General features: G+C 39.7%; 1 protein-coding gene across 3 annotated transcripts in view; it reads right to left on the bottom strand.

The window, feature by feature from the left end:
* LOC124065715 (cGMP-dependent protein kinase 1) overlaps nucleotides 1-19430 on the bottom strand; it is a 72792-nt gene that overhangs the window by 34022 nt on the left and 19340 nt on the right. For all 3 annotated transcript variants that reach the window (XM_046401370.1, XM_046401371.1, XM_046401369.1), the window contains exon 3: nucleotides 13440-13553. In XM_046401370.1, the coding sequence (XP_046257326.1) occupies nucleotides 13440-13553 (114 nt within the window). The remainder of the gene's footprint in view (nucleotides 1-13439; nucleotides 13554-19430) is intronic.

The following is a 19430-nucleotide window of genomic DNA, read 5'->3' as shown; positions in this document are numbered from 1 at the left end:
GGCTCTAATTATTATTACTGGGGCTTAAAGTAAACCAACACAATGCAGGAAAAACAGACACACTGAGTACATGTTTCGCAGTAGTGTGATGTGTGATGAGTTTCTAAAATTCATATGTCAGAGAACGAGAAGCGTTGATTCACACGAGCTGTCGTGAACTGGAGCCTCGCACGGCTGTAGGTTGGGTGGTAGCATGTGCTCTTACGACAGCTTTCACATCTCAGTGAATCCCGACAGAGAAAATTAGCTGGCTTCATCAGACAAAGTGTCCAGCTGCCAGCGCTCGCCCCGTGTGGAAGACAGGAGCCACCACAGACTCGGAGCAGCAGGTGCTCCACAAATATTAAGCTGAACCACCGGCTGTCCACCATACTGCACAGAGGATGAACCATTTTTCTACAAAGGAATAATAAAAAATGATTATTGTTATCTTAGGTACTTCTATTTTGGCACTGCTGATAAAAAAGAGACTCATGAAAAAAAACATCTATGTCCAACAATGTCCACCATTAGAAATGAAAAAAGACGCTTAAGCATGCGGGAGTCATAATGTTTAAAAGCACAAATCTAACACTGAGCGCAGACAGGACATTCTCTTTACATTCCTGTTAGAAACTTCCTGACAGAGGCTGACTGAATAGAGATATTCCTGAAAGCTTGCTTTTAGCTTTCTCCGTCTTCAGGAACACCATTCACCACTCATCTCTAACATTAACAGAACTCACGCCCGACCTCCATGCGTCAATTCCAGCTGATCGTGTTTGGAAGTTTATTATAAACACTCACACATTTAGAAGACTGAGAGTTTGGTCAGTTTAGATAAGAATTCCATTATACTGAAAGGTGAGTGGTTCTAAAATTAGCTCTGTGACTGCAGGTTTGCCAATGTTCTTCATAACTGAAGCACAGCAGCAAACACTGGATTGGATGAAACGCTCTGATAGCACAGATTCAAGAAGTAGTTTCTCTGGATGCTGGATGTGCTGTCATTTTGGACAGTCACAGCGATTATGTACATTTTTCTATTACGTAAACACTTATCATTTGAAGTTCATATGAGTATGAATTTGAGTTTGAACACGGCAGAGGGTGGACAGAGTAGGGAAAAATGTGTGGACAGAAAGTGAAACATCCCTTATTTAGGCTAAACTCTCCATTTGTAGATTAATATCATCCATCCCTTTTCTATATTACTTATTCATCAGGGTCACGGTGGGGGTTGGAGCCTATCACAGCTGACTATGGAGGAGAGGCAGGGTACATCCTGGACTGGTCGCCAGTCAATTGCAGGGCTGACACACAAAGACAGACAACCACAGACACACACACTCACACCTAGGGGCAATGTAGAGTAGCCAATTAACCTGATGTGCATGTTTTTGGGACTGTGGGAAAAAAGGACAACAACCAATTAAGAACATACAGTTTAAACTCCGCACAGAAGGAGCCAAACTGGGATTCAAACCAGGAACCCTCTTGCTGCGAGGTGACAACGCTAACCACTATGCTGCTGCGCTGCCCTGCAGGTTAATATATATAAATGAAAATGGATATCTGGAAAGTACTTAACAGCAAAGGTAACATAGGTATTTTACAATACAAATTAATATGAATCATAATTGGTGCTGATGTACATCAGGTGTAAGGCCAAGAAGAAAATTACATTTCTGTTTGAGGAGGACTTGAGCAATTGATAGACAAAAAAAGACAGAAATGAACAAGAGTGAAAGAGCAAAGAAAAACGGAACAAACTCTATCAACACATTGTTCTTTTTTAAAAGCCTTTAATCATTCCAATTGGTTTTGAACAGTCTGCTGTCTTCGAAACATGTTTCATTAAAAGAAATTAATTTCTCTCTGTCCTACACAGATTTTATTTCATGGTGCGAGTCACATAAGTACTGCTACGTGAGCTGGTGACGTCAAGGTAAACAATGTAGTCATCCACTCCCCGCGGCAAAAAAAAAAAATTACCTGTTCATCATAAATTGCTTTCGGTTTGTGAGATAAATTTTAATTGTTTGTTGTCCTTGTCATTATAGACAGTGAACAAGAAATTTTCCACAGAGGAAATCAGTTTGAATAACCCGATCAAATGGAGGAAATGAAGTGTGTTTGCTATTTATCAGCAAGTAGGTTATTTTTAGACCCTAGCGTGGCTTATATCAGTAACATATTTCTTTGTATTGCAGGTTCTGTGGACTACTCAAACTCCATACTGAAACCTGTCAAATTATTGATTTGTCATGCAGTCAGGGATCCTGAGAACAATGTAGAACCACATGTCACACAATGTCAGCCAGAGTTAACCAAAGCGTCTATACTGAAATTTCTACACAGACTATTTTCTTTATTTCAGCTCTGGCAACAAGAAGAAATAACTTGTTGTGTCATTGTTGAATTTGTGTCAGTCAAGGCTGATGTTTTGTGACCCGTGCTGAGGCAAAAGCACAGTGATAGCTTTGATTCTGCTTTGCCAGCGGTGAATGCCAGCATGTGTGCACATATTCATCATTTTATATGTGTGCATGGCACTCTTGTTTTGAAATAGCAATTATTCTGGCAAGAGGCCTCTTTACTCTGCAGGAGTCCACCATTCAGCTTTGTTTCTGTGAAATCTGTGGAGAAACTGTTCATTGCGAGGAAAAGATGTATAGCCATAGACACATTAATCAAATCACTGAGTGGTCCAGAGATGTTAAATTACTTTCTCTCTTCAGTGAAAAAACCCCCAGTTCTGCCATGTTTCAAATATTCAATAATCTATCCTACAAATTTGACACCTCAAGAGGACATGATCTGCACACCAAACTGACTTTATTTAATGAGGCCTAGCATACAACTTGAAAAAAGCGCAGTGCTGTGCATATATTTTTTTTATGTTGCTAGGCAACCACAGAAACACCTGTTTATAGACTAATTGTTTAGTTGTGATGTAAAATCACAGATCTGTACATTTTATTTGCATATGTGGGCAGGCGGAAGATATTCACTGCCTATGAGTGAAGGTGAGCGGCTGTTTGCGAATGGGTCCACTGACTGAAATTTATGATTTAATGAGGGATATAATGAGGAAGCTTTTTTTTAATATAACGAGGAAACAGTTTTAAGGAGTTGCAAAGTGTTTATACTGAACTAATGAGCAAAGCACCGGCTGGCAACATATTTCATGCAATTAAAGGGTGATAAATGTATTATAATGAGCACTTGGTTAGGGTTAGAGAACGCTTGTGGTCATGGTTAAATGTTGAAAAAGACTTGAAGCAAAACAGGTTTACTTAATTAAGGTGTAGCAGAAGTTTTATAATTGGTCAATGCGTCTGTGAGTCTAGTTTTATAGTTTCTGTACTGACTCGTTTTACAGTGCCTTCAGTCCAACTATTGTTCATAACATCTCATCTTTTCCTGATTTGTAATTACTGTCATTATATTTTATCAAATGCCATTTTCATACTTGCTTTCAGTAAAAACTTCAAGGCCGACCCGTTTTCAACATTTGCTGGAGGTGTTTTCAGCTTGCTGCAAAACACAGCAACTACATGTACAGTATTTACAGTATCAGAAGAATCACATGTATAAATATATAAATGTATAAGGAAATATCATAGTTTATTCACTATCATTTCACTTCTCATGGGACATGAAATTAAGCCTAGTTTTTGGAAGACCAGAAAATAGAAATTTCATTACCTATCCATTATTTTATTTGTATTTCCATGGTTCAAACATCCTGACCTCTTCACTGCCTTCCAAGAATTGGCAAGAAAAAAAAAATCACTTGAAGACCGTGATGAAAGCAGGTTGGACACAATATTGTGGGTAAATGTAAGCTGGAAGAGCAAGCATATCTTCTAACCTTGTCCTTGCATTCACTGCCAGCCATATAGCATCTTCAGTTGCTTGTATTTTTCCTTGCCAAGTTAAGAAACAACAATCAGTCGTTCCTGAACGAGAGGTCGTTAACACCTTCCCTCTCAGACTGGCTCAACATTAGTGATGCATTATAGACATGTACCACTACTACTAGGTGTCTGTCCTGGACCGCTAGACCTCACCTATTTAGATCATTGCACTGGCCAAAATTAAACTTTACATTTAGCTCTGTAATGTTTAGCTCCACAATTACTGACTTTGATTCTCAGGAGCATATTTTCTCCACAGTGTGAGAGACTGTTTGCTTCTTTTTTCATAGAAGTTCACCAAATCAATAAGTCCACAAAATAGCCAAGGGTGTGAGTCATACATGTTCCAGTTTGTTCTGTGGAGGATTAGCTTTCAATCATCTCCTGGTGAACACTATGAGTATCTGTGAGCCCATTTACACTTGTTATTTCAAGGGCCCTGTGTCCAGATCTGGATGCATATACACTTTTAAAACATCTGGTGGCTTGAGCAAGCAATTTTCAATCCATCCTGAAACCTTCAATGAGACACTAGAGACTCAAAAAAAAAAAGCATAGAAAAACAACCAAGACAAAATGTGGATAGGGGTTAGGGTTTGGTTTTATCTCACAATGCTTTCCACATAACAGTAAATCTTTTCCACTCTGGTGGTTGTTTGTTGTTTGTTTTAATGGTAGCTTGTACTCCAGCTCAGTAAGAAAGTCTCCTTCTTCCACAAAGCTTAATATGGAATCTCCAGATACCACTTCTGTGATTCACTGTGAATCATTTTGTTGATTTTGTCAAAATATTTCCAAACCTTATTCTTATACCTCCTGGTTGTCCTTTAGCCTGTGACATTAGATTAATGAGAGCTGACTGTTATCTGGTATCGATGTATCATTTTTGCTACATGGATGTTTAACTTTACTTACATCACTGCACCTAGTCCAAAAAAAAAATTGAACACAGAACAGGATTTTTTCTTTTAAATTTGATAAGTTATTTTTTGACAAATTGTTATATGATTAATAATCAGCAAATAATGATTATATATAAAAATAATTGTATCAAAAAAAGTGAGCAATGCAATTGTCCCCTGGATAGCGCAAATCCAGAATCCTTACAGAGCAAAATCCACATTCATATTATTAGTCTCTCTATATCTGTCACAAAGAAAAGCAGCTGTTTAAAACTACAGCTGCAGGGCTGTTTTCGTCCTGACTGACTGTACGTTGCTGCTGTCTGAGGTTGGCTCTCCCTGAGTGTTTTAACCTTTCAAGTCTTCTAGAGCCCCAGAAGAGACTCTAGCTCCGGGCTCACACCTGCGCTCCAGCTGAGAATCAGGACAATAACAGCAGCAGGGGCCCCTCACTCCAAACACACACACACACAAACACACAGGGGCAACATCCAGCATATGCACTTACACACACAGACATAAAAATTCTGGTGTCCACCTTCCACATTCCCCAACTAAGTCACACTGTCAAGTTATATACATTAACATCAGACAAAAACAGCGAGTTTCAACAGCTGGATGGGGGCTTCGATGCCACCGTCACCATTTTACCACCACATTTCTTGCTGCATTCTGGCAGTGGTGTTACCATGGCAGCCACGGAAAAGGAGAAGATTCTTCCTCTCTCTGTCCCACTGGAATTGTATCTACCAAAGCCTTCCTTTCTCTCTCTCTTCTTCTGCATCTTCTTCAGTGAACCCGTGAAATCCTTAATCGCACGATAACGTAGCTCTCCTGAATCTCTGCACACATCAGTGTGATGAGATGTGGAGGGAATGGTTTTGCTTTAACTTTTACAACAAATTATCCGGATGTCAGTCGCAGCAAATGAGACATCAATTTTGCAATTTTTTGTATTTTAATTTGATTTTTTTTGATTTTTGAGTATTGAGTGCACTCATAAGTAATTCCTGTTAATGCAATCTTTTTCTCTGCTTGTCAAATTACCTGTCTGAATTCAGATGTGGCGTGCCTACATAAACTGTATAGCATTTGTATGGATACCTCATCAGTGTGGCATTTCCTTGCTCTCGGTTGCACCTCTAATTATGGCGAGCAGCCCAAGATTGGAAATGACACAATAGATGGTTCCTCTGTGTTCCCTATTAAGAGTGCACTCACCAGCACTGATTCTAAGAGCCCTTATCTCCACACCTTTTGCTCACAACAAATCATACAATGTTGCTTTTCTTAAGGGCTGCAGCGGATGTAAATCTCTATATACGTAAACCCCTAATACTCTAATCATACTTACAGCACTCCCTTCAGAAAATGTGGCTTTTCTCTTGCTTCTCAAAGTCCTACACAGTAACAGTTTTGCACTGAATTTGAGAGTGATATTACTTATAAATTCTTGAATTACATAACATTAGTGTTGTATTGTTGTGTCAGCTGCTAAATTAATCTCTCTCTTTCCAGAAGTTATCTCCAGGATTTAATGGAAATAATGAATGTGAAAGGAACAAGCAACTGTACAATGAAGTATCACATTTAAAAATTATGACTACACGAGAGGCACAACGTGGCGCTAACATGTCAGGTTGCACTGACTGTTCAGTCCTGCCTGTGTCATTGATTTCCTGTATCTTTATTTCATCTTTATCTGTGGCCTGGCACCACTGCTGACTTGTCGTAGATACAGGTAGCTAGAACAAGACTGTTCCCCCAAGCAGCAGAGACCACATCAGCCTGCTGTACCAAAACACCTCCACAGATGACTGCATTAACTGTTCACTCTGCAAGAAAAAAAACCTGTCCAGCTGACTAAAACGAACAAAGCGGCACATACTGAGCTGATAGATGTCCTTCAGGATCAAGAGAGGCATTAACTGCTATTAAGTGCATCTGCAAACTTGCATTGCATTGCCTTATATCATTAGCAATGTAATGTTGTTTAGCCTAATTCACAACGTTGCTAATGTAACCGCTAACCATTGCAAGTCAATAGAATTAATGGAAGACAGAGCTAACACTCGCTCCAGGATATTCCCCATTATATTTTCCTATTATGTTCAGCTGAAATTATAGGAAACTGCAACATTTCTCACCCTGGTTTTCAAAAGACACAGAAGTAATTGCTTTTGTTGGGAGAGTGCTTTCAAATCCAGCACTCGCTTCAATTTAATCGCACTGAAAATGCATCGCATAGAACGCAGTTGTTTCTTCTCTCTGCTTGCTGATGCTTGTTATTCTACACCAGATCCAACCTGAGAGCTCTGCCTATAACAGTAAGAGGAGGCCAAGACACGGCACGCACCGATGCTGTGGAAACACAGTGCCGGGTCAAAGAGAGGCTGGGGGTGATCTCACAGTTCATTATGTTAAGTCATGCATGAAAAATGCTAAAATGCAGAGGAGGAATGTTTTGAAGTTGGTCTGCATTTCTTTGTGATATGTAAATAAATCAAGTCATTGAAACGAGAATAACATAGTAACATCAGGGAAATATTTATGGAAGAGACTATAGACGTATACACACACAAAGTGAACCCAAGAGTTAGGGACTTAGAGGGCAAACCGACAGTCGTACCAGCTACATGTTTTATTATGTGTAACATAATAGTGTAAAACAACACAGCCCTTCAGCAAAAGCCAGCATTCTCTGCCTTCCATATCAGTCATAATGTTTAACTTGGTGCCTGGTGCTCCAGGGAGTCAAACCTGTAACTTATCTCTTTCTGCCAAAACAAGATTCACTCACAGCGGACAGGGTGATTCCTGAGACTGAGCAGACATAGCCCACTACACACACGCACACACACATTTACACACAGTCACAAGCACATTGTCCTCTCTCAGACTGATTAGAAAGAAAACCGTTTGCTCACTCCCAGCGGAAGGAAGGGTTTTCATACAGCAACAGAGTTATCAATCTGTTACGAGTCCCTTTCTCAGAAGTCTCCGGAACAATGCTGCTGTGGCTTAATTTTCTTTCTGTGATACCGTGATATGAATTGCTGTTTTTAGTAATTCGTGTGTGTGTGCGTGTGAATACTGATGCACAAGCACTGGCCCTCTGCTAACTGCCATGCAAGTAAGTGTGTGTGTGTGTGTGTGTGTGTGTGTGTACAGTATGTTGTTCTACATGTCTGTGCTGTCTGTAGGACTTTTAGGGTGAATTCAATCCCATGTCGTGGAAAAACAACAGTCACAAGGACGAGCAAAAAGACCTTACTGACAGGAGTTGTCAGTAAGGCTTTTAAAGATCTATATTCATGAGTCAATGGCGCATGGTGCCATTGCCTCACTACCCAGCATGCACCCTCATGAAAACAGAACCCTTAATCTTAAAGGACAGACTGAGTCGTGGCTTGGATGGCTGCCACCCTCAGGAAATGAAAATCTTCCATCATATTAATTAAGACTTGCGTTTTCATTTTTATCTCAGGTTCACATTATCTGGCAGAGTGTAAATGTCAAATAATGAGAATCATTAGGATGAAGGAAATGTCAATTTCAGATGAATATCGCTATATAATGTGTATGTATAGACTGGTGGGTGTCAGTATGCATCTAATACATTTATGCATTAGACATTCATCAAGACCACCAGTCATCCATCAGGTTATTATTTAATACTGTTAATTATATATATAATGCAAGACACTGTGATGTTTAGGTGTCTTTCTTCAGTAGCATTTGGTCACATTTGAATTCGCACTAGAGCAACGGAAGTTGTATGTGTCAAACATTTAACCTTTTTTCTGCTAGCTATTTACGTTTACTTCTCTAGCGTCACACTGAAAGGTTACACAGCATAGCACAGGATACTATGGGGTTACTATTTGTGTGTGTGTGTATTTTCCCTCCTTTTTTTATCTAACATAATTACAAATTAGATGAACTACTCTAGCCCTACTGCAGAAGTACCCGCTGGGTTACACGCATCCCTGTTGGGACCTACAGCAGTGCATTGTCAAAATACTGTCCTGACATAGTGAAGGGCACACTCTTGTATAGTCTGCAATAATTCCAGTAAAAGGTTGCTTAATACTCTAGAAAAAAAAAAAACCTAAACAAATAATCACCTTCAGTCAGTTAATGGAGCAACAAGATGACAAAAATAATATTAAATTCCATCAATTAAGCTTTTAAACTTTGAGCAACACAAGTCAGTCTGATCATCTCCATTTTGACTTGTTTGAGGAACAATTGCATATTTTCTATGCAACTGCTTTAAGCCCCAGTTAGTTTTCAGTCAATTTAAAGCAATTGTGCTACCGTTTTTAAAACCACTCTTGCATACTTGTTGGCTAGAACTAGGATTTCCTTCAAGCCTTCAAGCTCCCCCTCCCAAATCTCGTCTGGAGTTTATACTGTCTTGTAAAGTAGTCTTACGTTAAAGCATTCTCGTGTACTTGAAATGATCCAAACTGGAAGCACAGTTTGTGCAGTGACGTCTGAGGCTGCTTTTTCCACCACTGCCATTAAGATGGAGCCCACAGATAATCAGTCTCACTGATTACGTTAGTAGTGACTGGCAGTGACCTCACTCTGTCAGAGGACTGATCCAAAACAATCCGGACTCCCAACACTCCTTTTAGAGCCACTGTGAACAATGAGCTTTTGTTGAGTATGTCCCATCACATTTGTTAGAACCATAATTTTGCTGCTATTTCATTAAATTGTTTGATTTGCTAATAATAATAAAAAAAAGTCTATAATTGAATGTGAAAAACCACTCCTCACCTCCGAAACAAAAAAAACATTTTAACTCAAGGTCCACCTTTTTCACATCCTATGATATGTTTTGAGAAAGACCATGCAATGTGGTTTAAAGCAATTTGAAACAAGCTAATAAGCAGACCTTAATGTGATATTTTTTTTTTTTTTTAAATCAAAGAATATTTAATAAGGCAAATAATATCACAAACAACATCTGCTCATGATTGGTTAATATCTAGAGAAAGTAAGTTTTAGGGCAAGTGACTGCTTGTTAGTCAGTTTAGATGAAACCATGGCACCTGTTTGACCATGTTTATCATGTACAACTGAAACAAGCAATGAATTAAATGTTGAACTGATCAACAACAAATTAAATGGCAAACTGAATATCTTTAGGTAATCAAGTGAATAACTCACAGATGAATCAATAATTAAAATCAATACTTAGTTGCAGCTCTATGATCAAACAACCCTTTCAACATGACTTTGAAATTTGTAACTACACGCTTGGATTACATAGCGTACCAATAAGTGTCCATTTTGAAGAAGCAGTAAGCCGATGATGGTGTTTAAAATGATCTCTGTTGCTGCTGTCACGTGGTGAAGTGATGCTTATGTTGCACCAGACTGAATTGCATCCTGTTACGCTGTCAAGTTGTTCAAGTTGTCAAGAAACAGTGATATTTGTTGCTAGAAAAAAAAATAGTTTTTAGCAGAAGTCCTTGCCTCTTGTCTTTCTGTGGACATAAAAAAATACCACTTCTATCTCTCTTCCCTCGAGGTGACTCCCTCATTTTGCTGTCACCACTGTCCCTTATTTATCACCTCTCTCTCTTGTCTCTCACTCCCACCATTTTCTTCTTCTTCTCATCGGCCAGCATCTTATCTCATTGTTGTCATGTGAAAATGATGTGATATGGATTTGATGGCTTCTGTAAACTGCTTCTAAGGCAACATTTTTTCTCCCAGGCTGAATATAAAATCCCACCTCATTTGCCAAGACTGGTACAGTCAGTTCCCAAATGTGACCGTAACTCTACACTTAAGTTTCTGTATCGTGAAACTAAACACAACACATTGATTGGTGGAGATTGCTGGGGAAACTACACAGCCTGGGAGAAAGTGCTGCTTGAAATGCTCGAGCCAGGGCGAACTAACTGTACGGAATCCATTTCTCTTGGGAGAGAACAAGCAAGAGCTCACACATGAGATCGCCTGAAGCCTGAAAAGAAGGCGAATGGGATGGGAAATGAATATCCTTGTCAGTCCCTCAAGGAATTTGCAATTCTGGAAATGCAAGAATTATTACCTATTCAATCAATCCTTGCAATTTTGTCTCATCCTTGTAATAAACCTGCACAAAATTGTGTAAACGGATGAACGCTTGCAAATTTTTTCCAATCAAAACTCCCTTCCCCACATGAAATAGTCCAATTTCTTGTAACAGCTTAGAAATGTAATGTATTCTTAATTTGTTTTACAGAGCATTCTGTTCGTATAATATTAATGTAATTTAATAATTACATCAGTGATTTTGCATGCTTTAGACATTTTATTACCAGTCACAGATCCTTTTTACAGAACGCATTTTTTTCTAGGCGGTTTCCTATTTCCACCTGTGTGGTTTGACAAACAACTTGCAGAGAATTGAAAATTAAATATGTGATAGATAATCGTTTAGTGATCCTTATCTGCCTGCTTTTGTTGTTGTCTGAATCATGCTATCCCTTTTTACTAAGACAGTTGTAAGTGTAGACTGATTTGGAAAGCCAACAGACACAAAACTCACCCTGATGAATCACTGAAATCAAGCAGAGTTTCAAGTCTGTGATTTCCATAATGTTCTGAAATGATGCATGGAAGATGAAAAGACACAAAGGAAAATCTAAAAGTCTGTAGTAATGTTTGGAAAGCACTGGAACTAATTCAAAATATATGCGATTTAATGTAAACAGGATAAATTATGCTGTATCTCTGTTGCTCTCTGGTGCTTCTTGTAACTCTTAGATTTCAAGCTCTTTTTTTCCTGTCACTGGAAGTAAGTAAATCTCAGGAATGAAATATCTCTAAATGCAATGTGTTTTTTGAGTACGCCACAATTCTTGAAACAAAGAAACACTGGAAATGTTATCATTATGTCAGCATAACTGGTCCAACTGTGCTCAAAGCACAGTTTGTGAATCATTGCACATAATGACATCTTAATTGTTTCTCTGAATTTCCTTGGGAGGTGACAATCTCTAATACTCTCTTCATTATCACAGTTAGCAATGTCATTATTTTCTGCGTTACCTTTGCAGATAAAGGATGGCTGGACTCTCCTCTGAGTCCACATTAGCAGGTTCATCGTCCAAATTCTCCCAAGACGTAATTACTCATCCACATGACTTAGGGTACCATGGAAATGAAATTTAAATTAGAGTGGAAATATATCCTCTTACAGGGTTACACACACGGATCAACGGATCAATTTTGTGATTGGAAGCTGAACCTCCATACATGCAGGTGATTGCATGAACTCCACTGACGGCTGTCACTTCTAGTAAGTGGCTGAATTCCTCTGTACATTCCTGTGTAGAGACATCCATTAAACCACAGACATCCACTCTCAGAGACAGTGCCAGTGACCCGTTTAGACTGTAAACACACTCCTGCCCATGTAGACAATTACATCATTTGTTCCATGCACAGTTTTTACTAAGCAGGAGAGCACTGACGTACACATCAGGAGATCGTGAAAGAAAGCGCAGGACGATGGGCTGGTGGCCGGCAAAAAAAATAAAATAAAATAAAAAATACACAAAAGAAGAGGACAGACACTCTGTCGCCAGGAGGAAGGGGAATATTTTATCCCATAAGAGTTGGCTCATCTCCCAGTGGGCACTTGTTGCCACGGCAACCGGAGCTGGGCGTTCTGTCAGGTTGATCTGGTCAGCAGTACCAGATCATGGGACATGGAAAAGGCCAGCAACCTCACTGCCACCATCATCAACCCTGTTTCCTCCTCACTTCAAGTCAGGCCTCTTCAGGACCCTCCTGCCCCTCATGTATGAGGGGCAGGAGGGTCACATGTATGATTGCCATGAGGGTCAGCTAACCGCTAACAGTGTGTGGAATTATTGACCAGCCAGTGATTATACTGCATTTTGATTATGTTCTTTAGTGTCAACTGGAGCACTCATTCAGACACACCTGCAGTCATTCATTTTAATTTGATCTGCATTTATGTGCACAAAAACACTTTCACCCACCAGACCTTGTTCTCTCATGTCACCTATTGTCTATTTATTATTCTATCCAAAGACACATTTCCAGATATTTCCTATTTCCTGCCTCACATAAATACACATTTTTCATACTGACACACTCTCTTATAACACACTAGGTCTCAAATGTGCGTCGCACACCATCTGTCCTGTCCTTTCCCAGTCTCCTCTCCTTACTCTATTAGGCTGACTATTCAAATCGCCAGTCTGATAGACCACCTACTCACCCACTGTGCATCCTTCATAGCTGGAGTTTTTGACACATGAGAGAGCAGAGGCAGTAAACCTTGACATTCAGCTCGCTGGGGTTCTCGCAAAACACTTAACCGGAGTGTTGTGAAAACACAGAGCGGCGATGGGTAGTGTTTCATCATGACTGCTGTGTTCCCCATTTATACAGTATGGTGGAGATCCCTCTTTCTGTGTCAATGTGGGGCTGATATGCTACAGACAGAAAATCCCCTAATCCTCTACACCAAGGGAGGAGACTTGTGTTTGTGTGTGTGTGAGTGTGTGTGTGTGCGTGTGTACAACATGTCGACATCCAATAAGACAGACTTGTGCAAGCACTTTCGATGTTTTTCCAGGTGTCTGTGGAGACTCACTCTTGACAGTGGCCGTCCTGGTGCAGTTGTAGAGAATAGCCAGCTCTCCAAACACCTTTCCCGGCCCCATGGTGCAGAGTTTCAGGCTCTCCTTCGTCACCTCCACCTTCCCGTCTGAAAACATGTACAGAAATACAGGTATACCATTAGGTGTAATGCTATTCAAATTGCACATTTATTTTCCCTGCCTGATCACCCAAGTGTGTGAGTTCTCTTCAGCATTCGATATGCACAGCAACAAACAAAGTTTCAGTGATGAAATGAAGTGGAAGATAGGTGTCTGGGGGCTTTTGCTTCATTTCTGGGGGCACCCAGCCAGAGTGCTCTTGACTCACTGGGCTGGAAAGAAAATAAGATTATTTTGCAATGTGGAATTTCTAAGGGCTACTGGCCTCCTACCAAGGCCTGTACGTGGCCCTGTCAACTGCAGCAGTAGCAACGTGAGAAAAATTTACTGAAAGCTTAATACTCCACAACTCACAGGCAGCTGTGTGGTATGCTTTAACAGGACAACTGCTAAATCAATATACTGTATGTGAAAATAAGTGAATGTTATCAGGACTGTGGCATTCACAAAGAATGCTGTAAAACATTCTTACTGCAGTATGTATGGATTCCCGTAGCCACCATCCATCCATCTGTTTCAGCACATTACTTAAAGAAAAAAAGCTAAGGGATAGCTGACTGATTTTAACTTTATTAATCTACATATATTCCAATAACAAAAAGGTTTTTGTCAAACAAACCACATGGCCAAACTAAAAGTTAGAATTGTGTGTTATAGCTAACCATTCAAATCTCAACAATGGGACGTGTGGACCTGCTAATTAAGCAAGGAGGTTGATTGATCTAACATCATGTTGAGAGGATTTCTGTCTTTGTTCTTCTAGAGTCCAGGCGAACAATTCACATTTCAACACTGCCAACAGTGATCTTTGAACAGAGCCTCTCAGTTCCTCTCAGCTCACTGAATATTGTTGCCCTTGTTGTGACTGTGACTAATTTACGTTAATGAATACAAATTCATTCATGTTTGTATGACGAATGTAGTAGTAGTTTGTTTACACTGTGAGCAAGAAGAGCCTGATTTCTCTTTCCTGATCTCTTCTATTGTATTCTTTGCATTGTAGGTTGCTTAACATGACACTGCTTCCCGCCGTGTACGTTCCTTAATGTTATACCTGTGTGCTTTTGCTTACATGCAGCATAGAGAGGCATAATTCCACTTTAAAGCTAATTTAAAATAAACTCTTTAACACTGTAAGAGGCCCATTGCTCCTTGACTGGGGGGGACAGGCTGCTGCCACAGTGTTTAGACAAGCCTCATCAAGCATGTATTCTTTCATGAGAACTCAAGCCTGATTCACAGACAGCAGTAACCCAAAGAAAACAGTTTAAGTCGGCTCTAGGCTACTGTTGAAATATGGAAAGATGATAAGAGCAGACGAGTCGTCCACAGAGGAAACAGTGTGACACGTTATCTTGAGAGAGGGTTGTAAACCTCTCTGACAAAACGTTGCCAAAAAAACTCACCATGTGTCAAATCTAATTCTTTTCTCCAATTTTTCCACCTTACTGGGATTATAGCGTACATTTTTTGCCATCAGGGTGAACAATACACTACCCATTAACACACAGCATGAAATTCAAATCGCAGAGAAAATCTTCAGCTCTTGAAGTGTGTCACCATCTTACTGTCTACCTCCCTGCTGTTCTCACTGGCCCTGTTTAATGGCCTTGTTTTGTGTCACTCTCCTCTTGTTCCGCTCAAATGAAGAAACTGCTGGAGATGAAAATTACTAACGGAGACATCTCGCCATTAGAAAGCTGCCTTCAGATATTTAACAAGTCGGTTCTTGTGAATCTTTCATTCATTCGACTGACTACTAGACAAAAAACATACAGTATTTTTTTCAAATGTCTCACACGAATGCTTTTTTCCATCTTAAAACAATAAGAAATGAAAATGAGAAAAATATGGAAACACTCATGTAGTTTCTTTTATAATCATTCCAAAAAAATCAATCTTTCTCACTTTTATAAGAAAATATTAGACGGCATCTCCTCGGGGTTTCTCCCAGAGAAGAGAGAATCTCTTGCTTGTTTACATGAGCAACTATTTGAAGTGAGTCTGGCTGAAATCATTTTTTTGTTGCATCAGTCTGGCCCTTGCAAAGTCTATGAATACTATAATTAGTGCGCTCAATTCACTGCAAGATTTAAGCCTGTAGAACAGCCACTGAGAATCGACTGATCCCAACAAATATGTGCCAGAATAATCAGTGAACTGTGAGGACCATTGAGATGAAAACTCAAAACTTCGGCGCCCTTATTATGTACTATTAGACCTGGGTGTCCTTGATAGAAAATGGATGATGACTACAGTTTAGACGAAAATTGTCAGTGATTCGCAACAGCTGCTGTATATTTCCAGTTCAAAAATTGTAAGTAAAGACAACCCTGAGCGTTTGATCTTCCACCAAAAGAGAGACTTTAGTTTAGTTAGGAGGAAGACACTGCATTGGAGTGAAAACAAATCAAGTCGCAAGAAACAAATGCAGTATATGCCCCTGCCCTATTTGAAAGAGCACACGATACAGAACTTCATTAAGATCAAGGCAATATCTGTGGTTTTATAACTGCAGCACCCTGTCGATGGATTCATGAAGGGACAAAAACACATCAGGTAGCAAAACCTTTACACTCGACAATGGACAGAGCTAATAATTTCCTGTCCATACCCATGTAATTAATTTCTGACAAAGGTGAGTAGTCAGAGCGCGGAGCTTGTTTTGGACAAGTCACTGACTGCAGGCTGTGTGGGAATCGCTAGGAAATTAAGTAATCCAGTGATGCAATTATTGGAATTCCATAAATGGCCATTCATAAGAAAAATTTCGGAAGTTCAAACGACGCAGAGTCCAGTTCATTTCCTGCCTCTTAATAAGACTTGACTTATTTATCACGATAGGTCCAAATTTGAAATTCACCATGTGCTATTCAAATTTTATTCAAATAACAACACCACCAGTACATTTATATCTCACTGATGCATTTAACAACAACTGCTTACTGTTTTGTTTAAAGGCAAATAAAAAAGGTAACAAGTTCAAAACGTATAAACTGTCGTATGTATAATATTAATTTTGCTTTGAGCATCACAGCAGGTCCTCTTCACCTGAGGAGGTGTCACTGTGTTAATGGCTGATCATTTTAATGCACACTGTGGTTCGCTTCACATAGCAGGACAGACCTCGAGGCGGACAGACCTCGGGGCAGACTTCCCTCTGGCTCAAGATCAGATAAGATTCTGGCTGCTTTCCAAATCAAAAAGCTGTCGTCTTTTGGCTTGACTTAGTCTCTCACTGGTGCTGAAGACTTCACAGATTAAAAGTAATATTATTTTCTCCTACTAGCCCTCTAACAGGAGTGACAAATTTGACCAAATTATCTGCTATTTTTTTTTAAATAAGATATCTATCTTTTAAACTGATGGCTATGATTAATCCCTTGAAACTTCTCAACAGCCAGCATTAAGCAATTTGTGTCATAGTCGGAGGCACAAAGGATGAAGTGCTGCGGATCTTTCACACAATGAAGCAGGAAACCATTCTTTCGAGGTAAAGGATGACATACATTAGGACTCCATAAATTCATTCCCATCAAAGAAATAGTTTCTGCATTCTTTGGGTCTTGAATTGTATTTGTTGAGGTCTTAAAAACACTGAATTGGACTTCTGTCTACCCAATTGTTTGTGTACAAGCAACATGTGACACAAGATTCCCTACAACCAACAAAATAAATTTAGAGACAAAGACATCTGTTAACCTCCACATGGAGTCTTTCACACTAAGACTATTAGGCTGCATCTATAAATAAAGTTGAGTTTCAGGGGTCAGGCACTGGTATGGTTTAATTCTTCCTCCTCTTCTTCCATTGATAGCTTTTAGATTTTTCAAGCACAACAAACGGACATCAAGAAACAGGATGTGGGGGAGTTCAAATCCCTTAGTGGATAATATACAGCCACCATCCCATCCTGACAGGCCTTGTTCTCCAGCCACTGCTCAGGGGTCAGATTACCCAATGCTATCCCAATCCATTAGAGGAAAAAGAGGAACACTGAGACTAGATCGAGCATGGTATGTTTTCATCCTGCTCCCATTGGGCAAAAAAATGGGGTGAAGTTTTAGGTGGTAAAGCCCTCAAGTCAACACTTCTGACGTTAGGTCAGGAATGACATATTTGTGAAAAAAAAAAATGTTACACTGTTTCTGACAGTTTGAATGCTTTTGTGGAGGAAAGGCCATGAGAGAAAAAGGGCCAAGCGTGGGATCTATTCAGCAGGGACTGAAATGGGTTCAAAAAACTCTACAGTTTAGAAATCACCATCTGCTCTTTATATCTTAACAAAAACATGTGGTTTGAAAGATCTCATAAATTGCAGGTCATTCAAAAGTTTGCCTGAGATGGGTCTGAAATGATAGCTTTTGATAGCACCAAGCAGCAATTTCTGTTTTCACCTTGTTTTTCAAAAGAACACAATCTGACCTCTGAAAAAACCCTTTCGGCAGAACAAATATTCATAGCGGCTGCTCTGTCCTGAAAAATGAGACACATGAATCAACACAAAACGCAGACAACAAAGCATTAAAAATAAAATAAATAGATCTCAGCATGAATGCCACGCTTTACTTCACACTCAATGGAGAGATTTTCAAAGGGAAAACATGTAGAAACATTTGTGTTTGTGTTCGAGGCAAATTAATAGCAAACCTTATTGAATTAATCAAAAATGTAAAAAACTGATATCTCCTCCTGATCACAGAACGGTGACCATGTGCAACAATGAGGACTAATTATTCTAAGTCATGGGTTGTTTTTCCTCTGCAGTTAAGGACAAAATAAACCCTAAGCAAGGACAAACCAGAAGAGAAAAGAAGAGAGAGAAATGGCACTGTTAGTTGATTAATACGGGGAGAAAGGTTCAGAATGGGAATGAGTTGTGTTTCAAGTTCAGAGCAAACCGACACCTGCAGTGACAAACTATTGTTGTTTCAAAGAATCTCTGTTTGTATCACTACAGGCTGAAAGAATATGAGGAGCAGGTTGATGTGCAGGGTCCACAGTGGAACCCACAATGGAAAAAAAGTGTTGTCTTTGATGCAAATGTTCTGGCACCCAGTGATGATGGTGCAGCAGGGTGCAGCCGTCACAGCTAACAGCTACAGCACATCAGACCCTATGAACAACCTCCTGTAGCATGAGCCACAGGTGGCTGCTGTCCACCTGTTTATGGCTCTGTGCCAGTGATATCGAAGGACAGGGGCAAACCATGCTTGTGAACGTGATATTTAAGGGAATTTCTTTGGGGGGGGGGGTTGGTCAATTTTGGTACAAACCACCACTTAAACTAAAAGATGAACAGATTAGATATCGATGGTCAAAGGCTGTAGGTCACCACCTGATGAAACATGTACTTAGCCGTAATTCATGAAATCACGCGCTAACCATGAAAAAATTTCACACAAATGTCCAGCGGGAGAAAATAATGAATTAATTACATTTTCTATCCAAAAGGTCAACTTCATCTGTCATCATCATGTTCTGCAAAAATATTTTTCAGGCCACTATTCTACACCATAACTCAGAAACAGAAGGGCTGATTGTGACCACATTTCCAACTGGGCTGATTGTGCTGATCTTCTGTGCTGCTGGGTTCAAAATGTGTGTAAAGCATCCACGTTGTAGCTTGTCTACAGCAACATCCATTGTAGTCCACCTCAAGCTCACCGGTGACATTGAGCTTCAGGTGACTGTTGCCTCACTAAGTGATGAAGTATTATCAGCACTATTAGTTCTACTACACTGTGACATTAGTTTGCTGTAATTGCTATATTAAATGTGCTCTTTATTCTCTTAGTATCTTTCACTCTCCAGACTTTAAGCTACAGTACACTCAGTAGCTATGTGAAGATGCAATTAGGTGG

Source organism: Scatophagus argus, chromosome 10 (genome assembly GCF_020382885.2).
Source record: "Scatophagus argus isolate fScaArg1 chromosome 10, fScaArg1.pri, whole genome shotgun sequence".
Classification (NCBI taxonomy): domain Eukaryota; kingdom Metazoa; phylum Chordata; class Actinopteri; family Scatophagidae; genus Scatophagus; species Scatophagus argus.
This window is presented reverse-complemented; position numbering and strand designations above follow the sequence as displayed.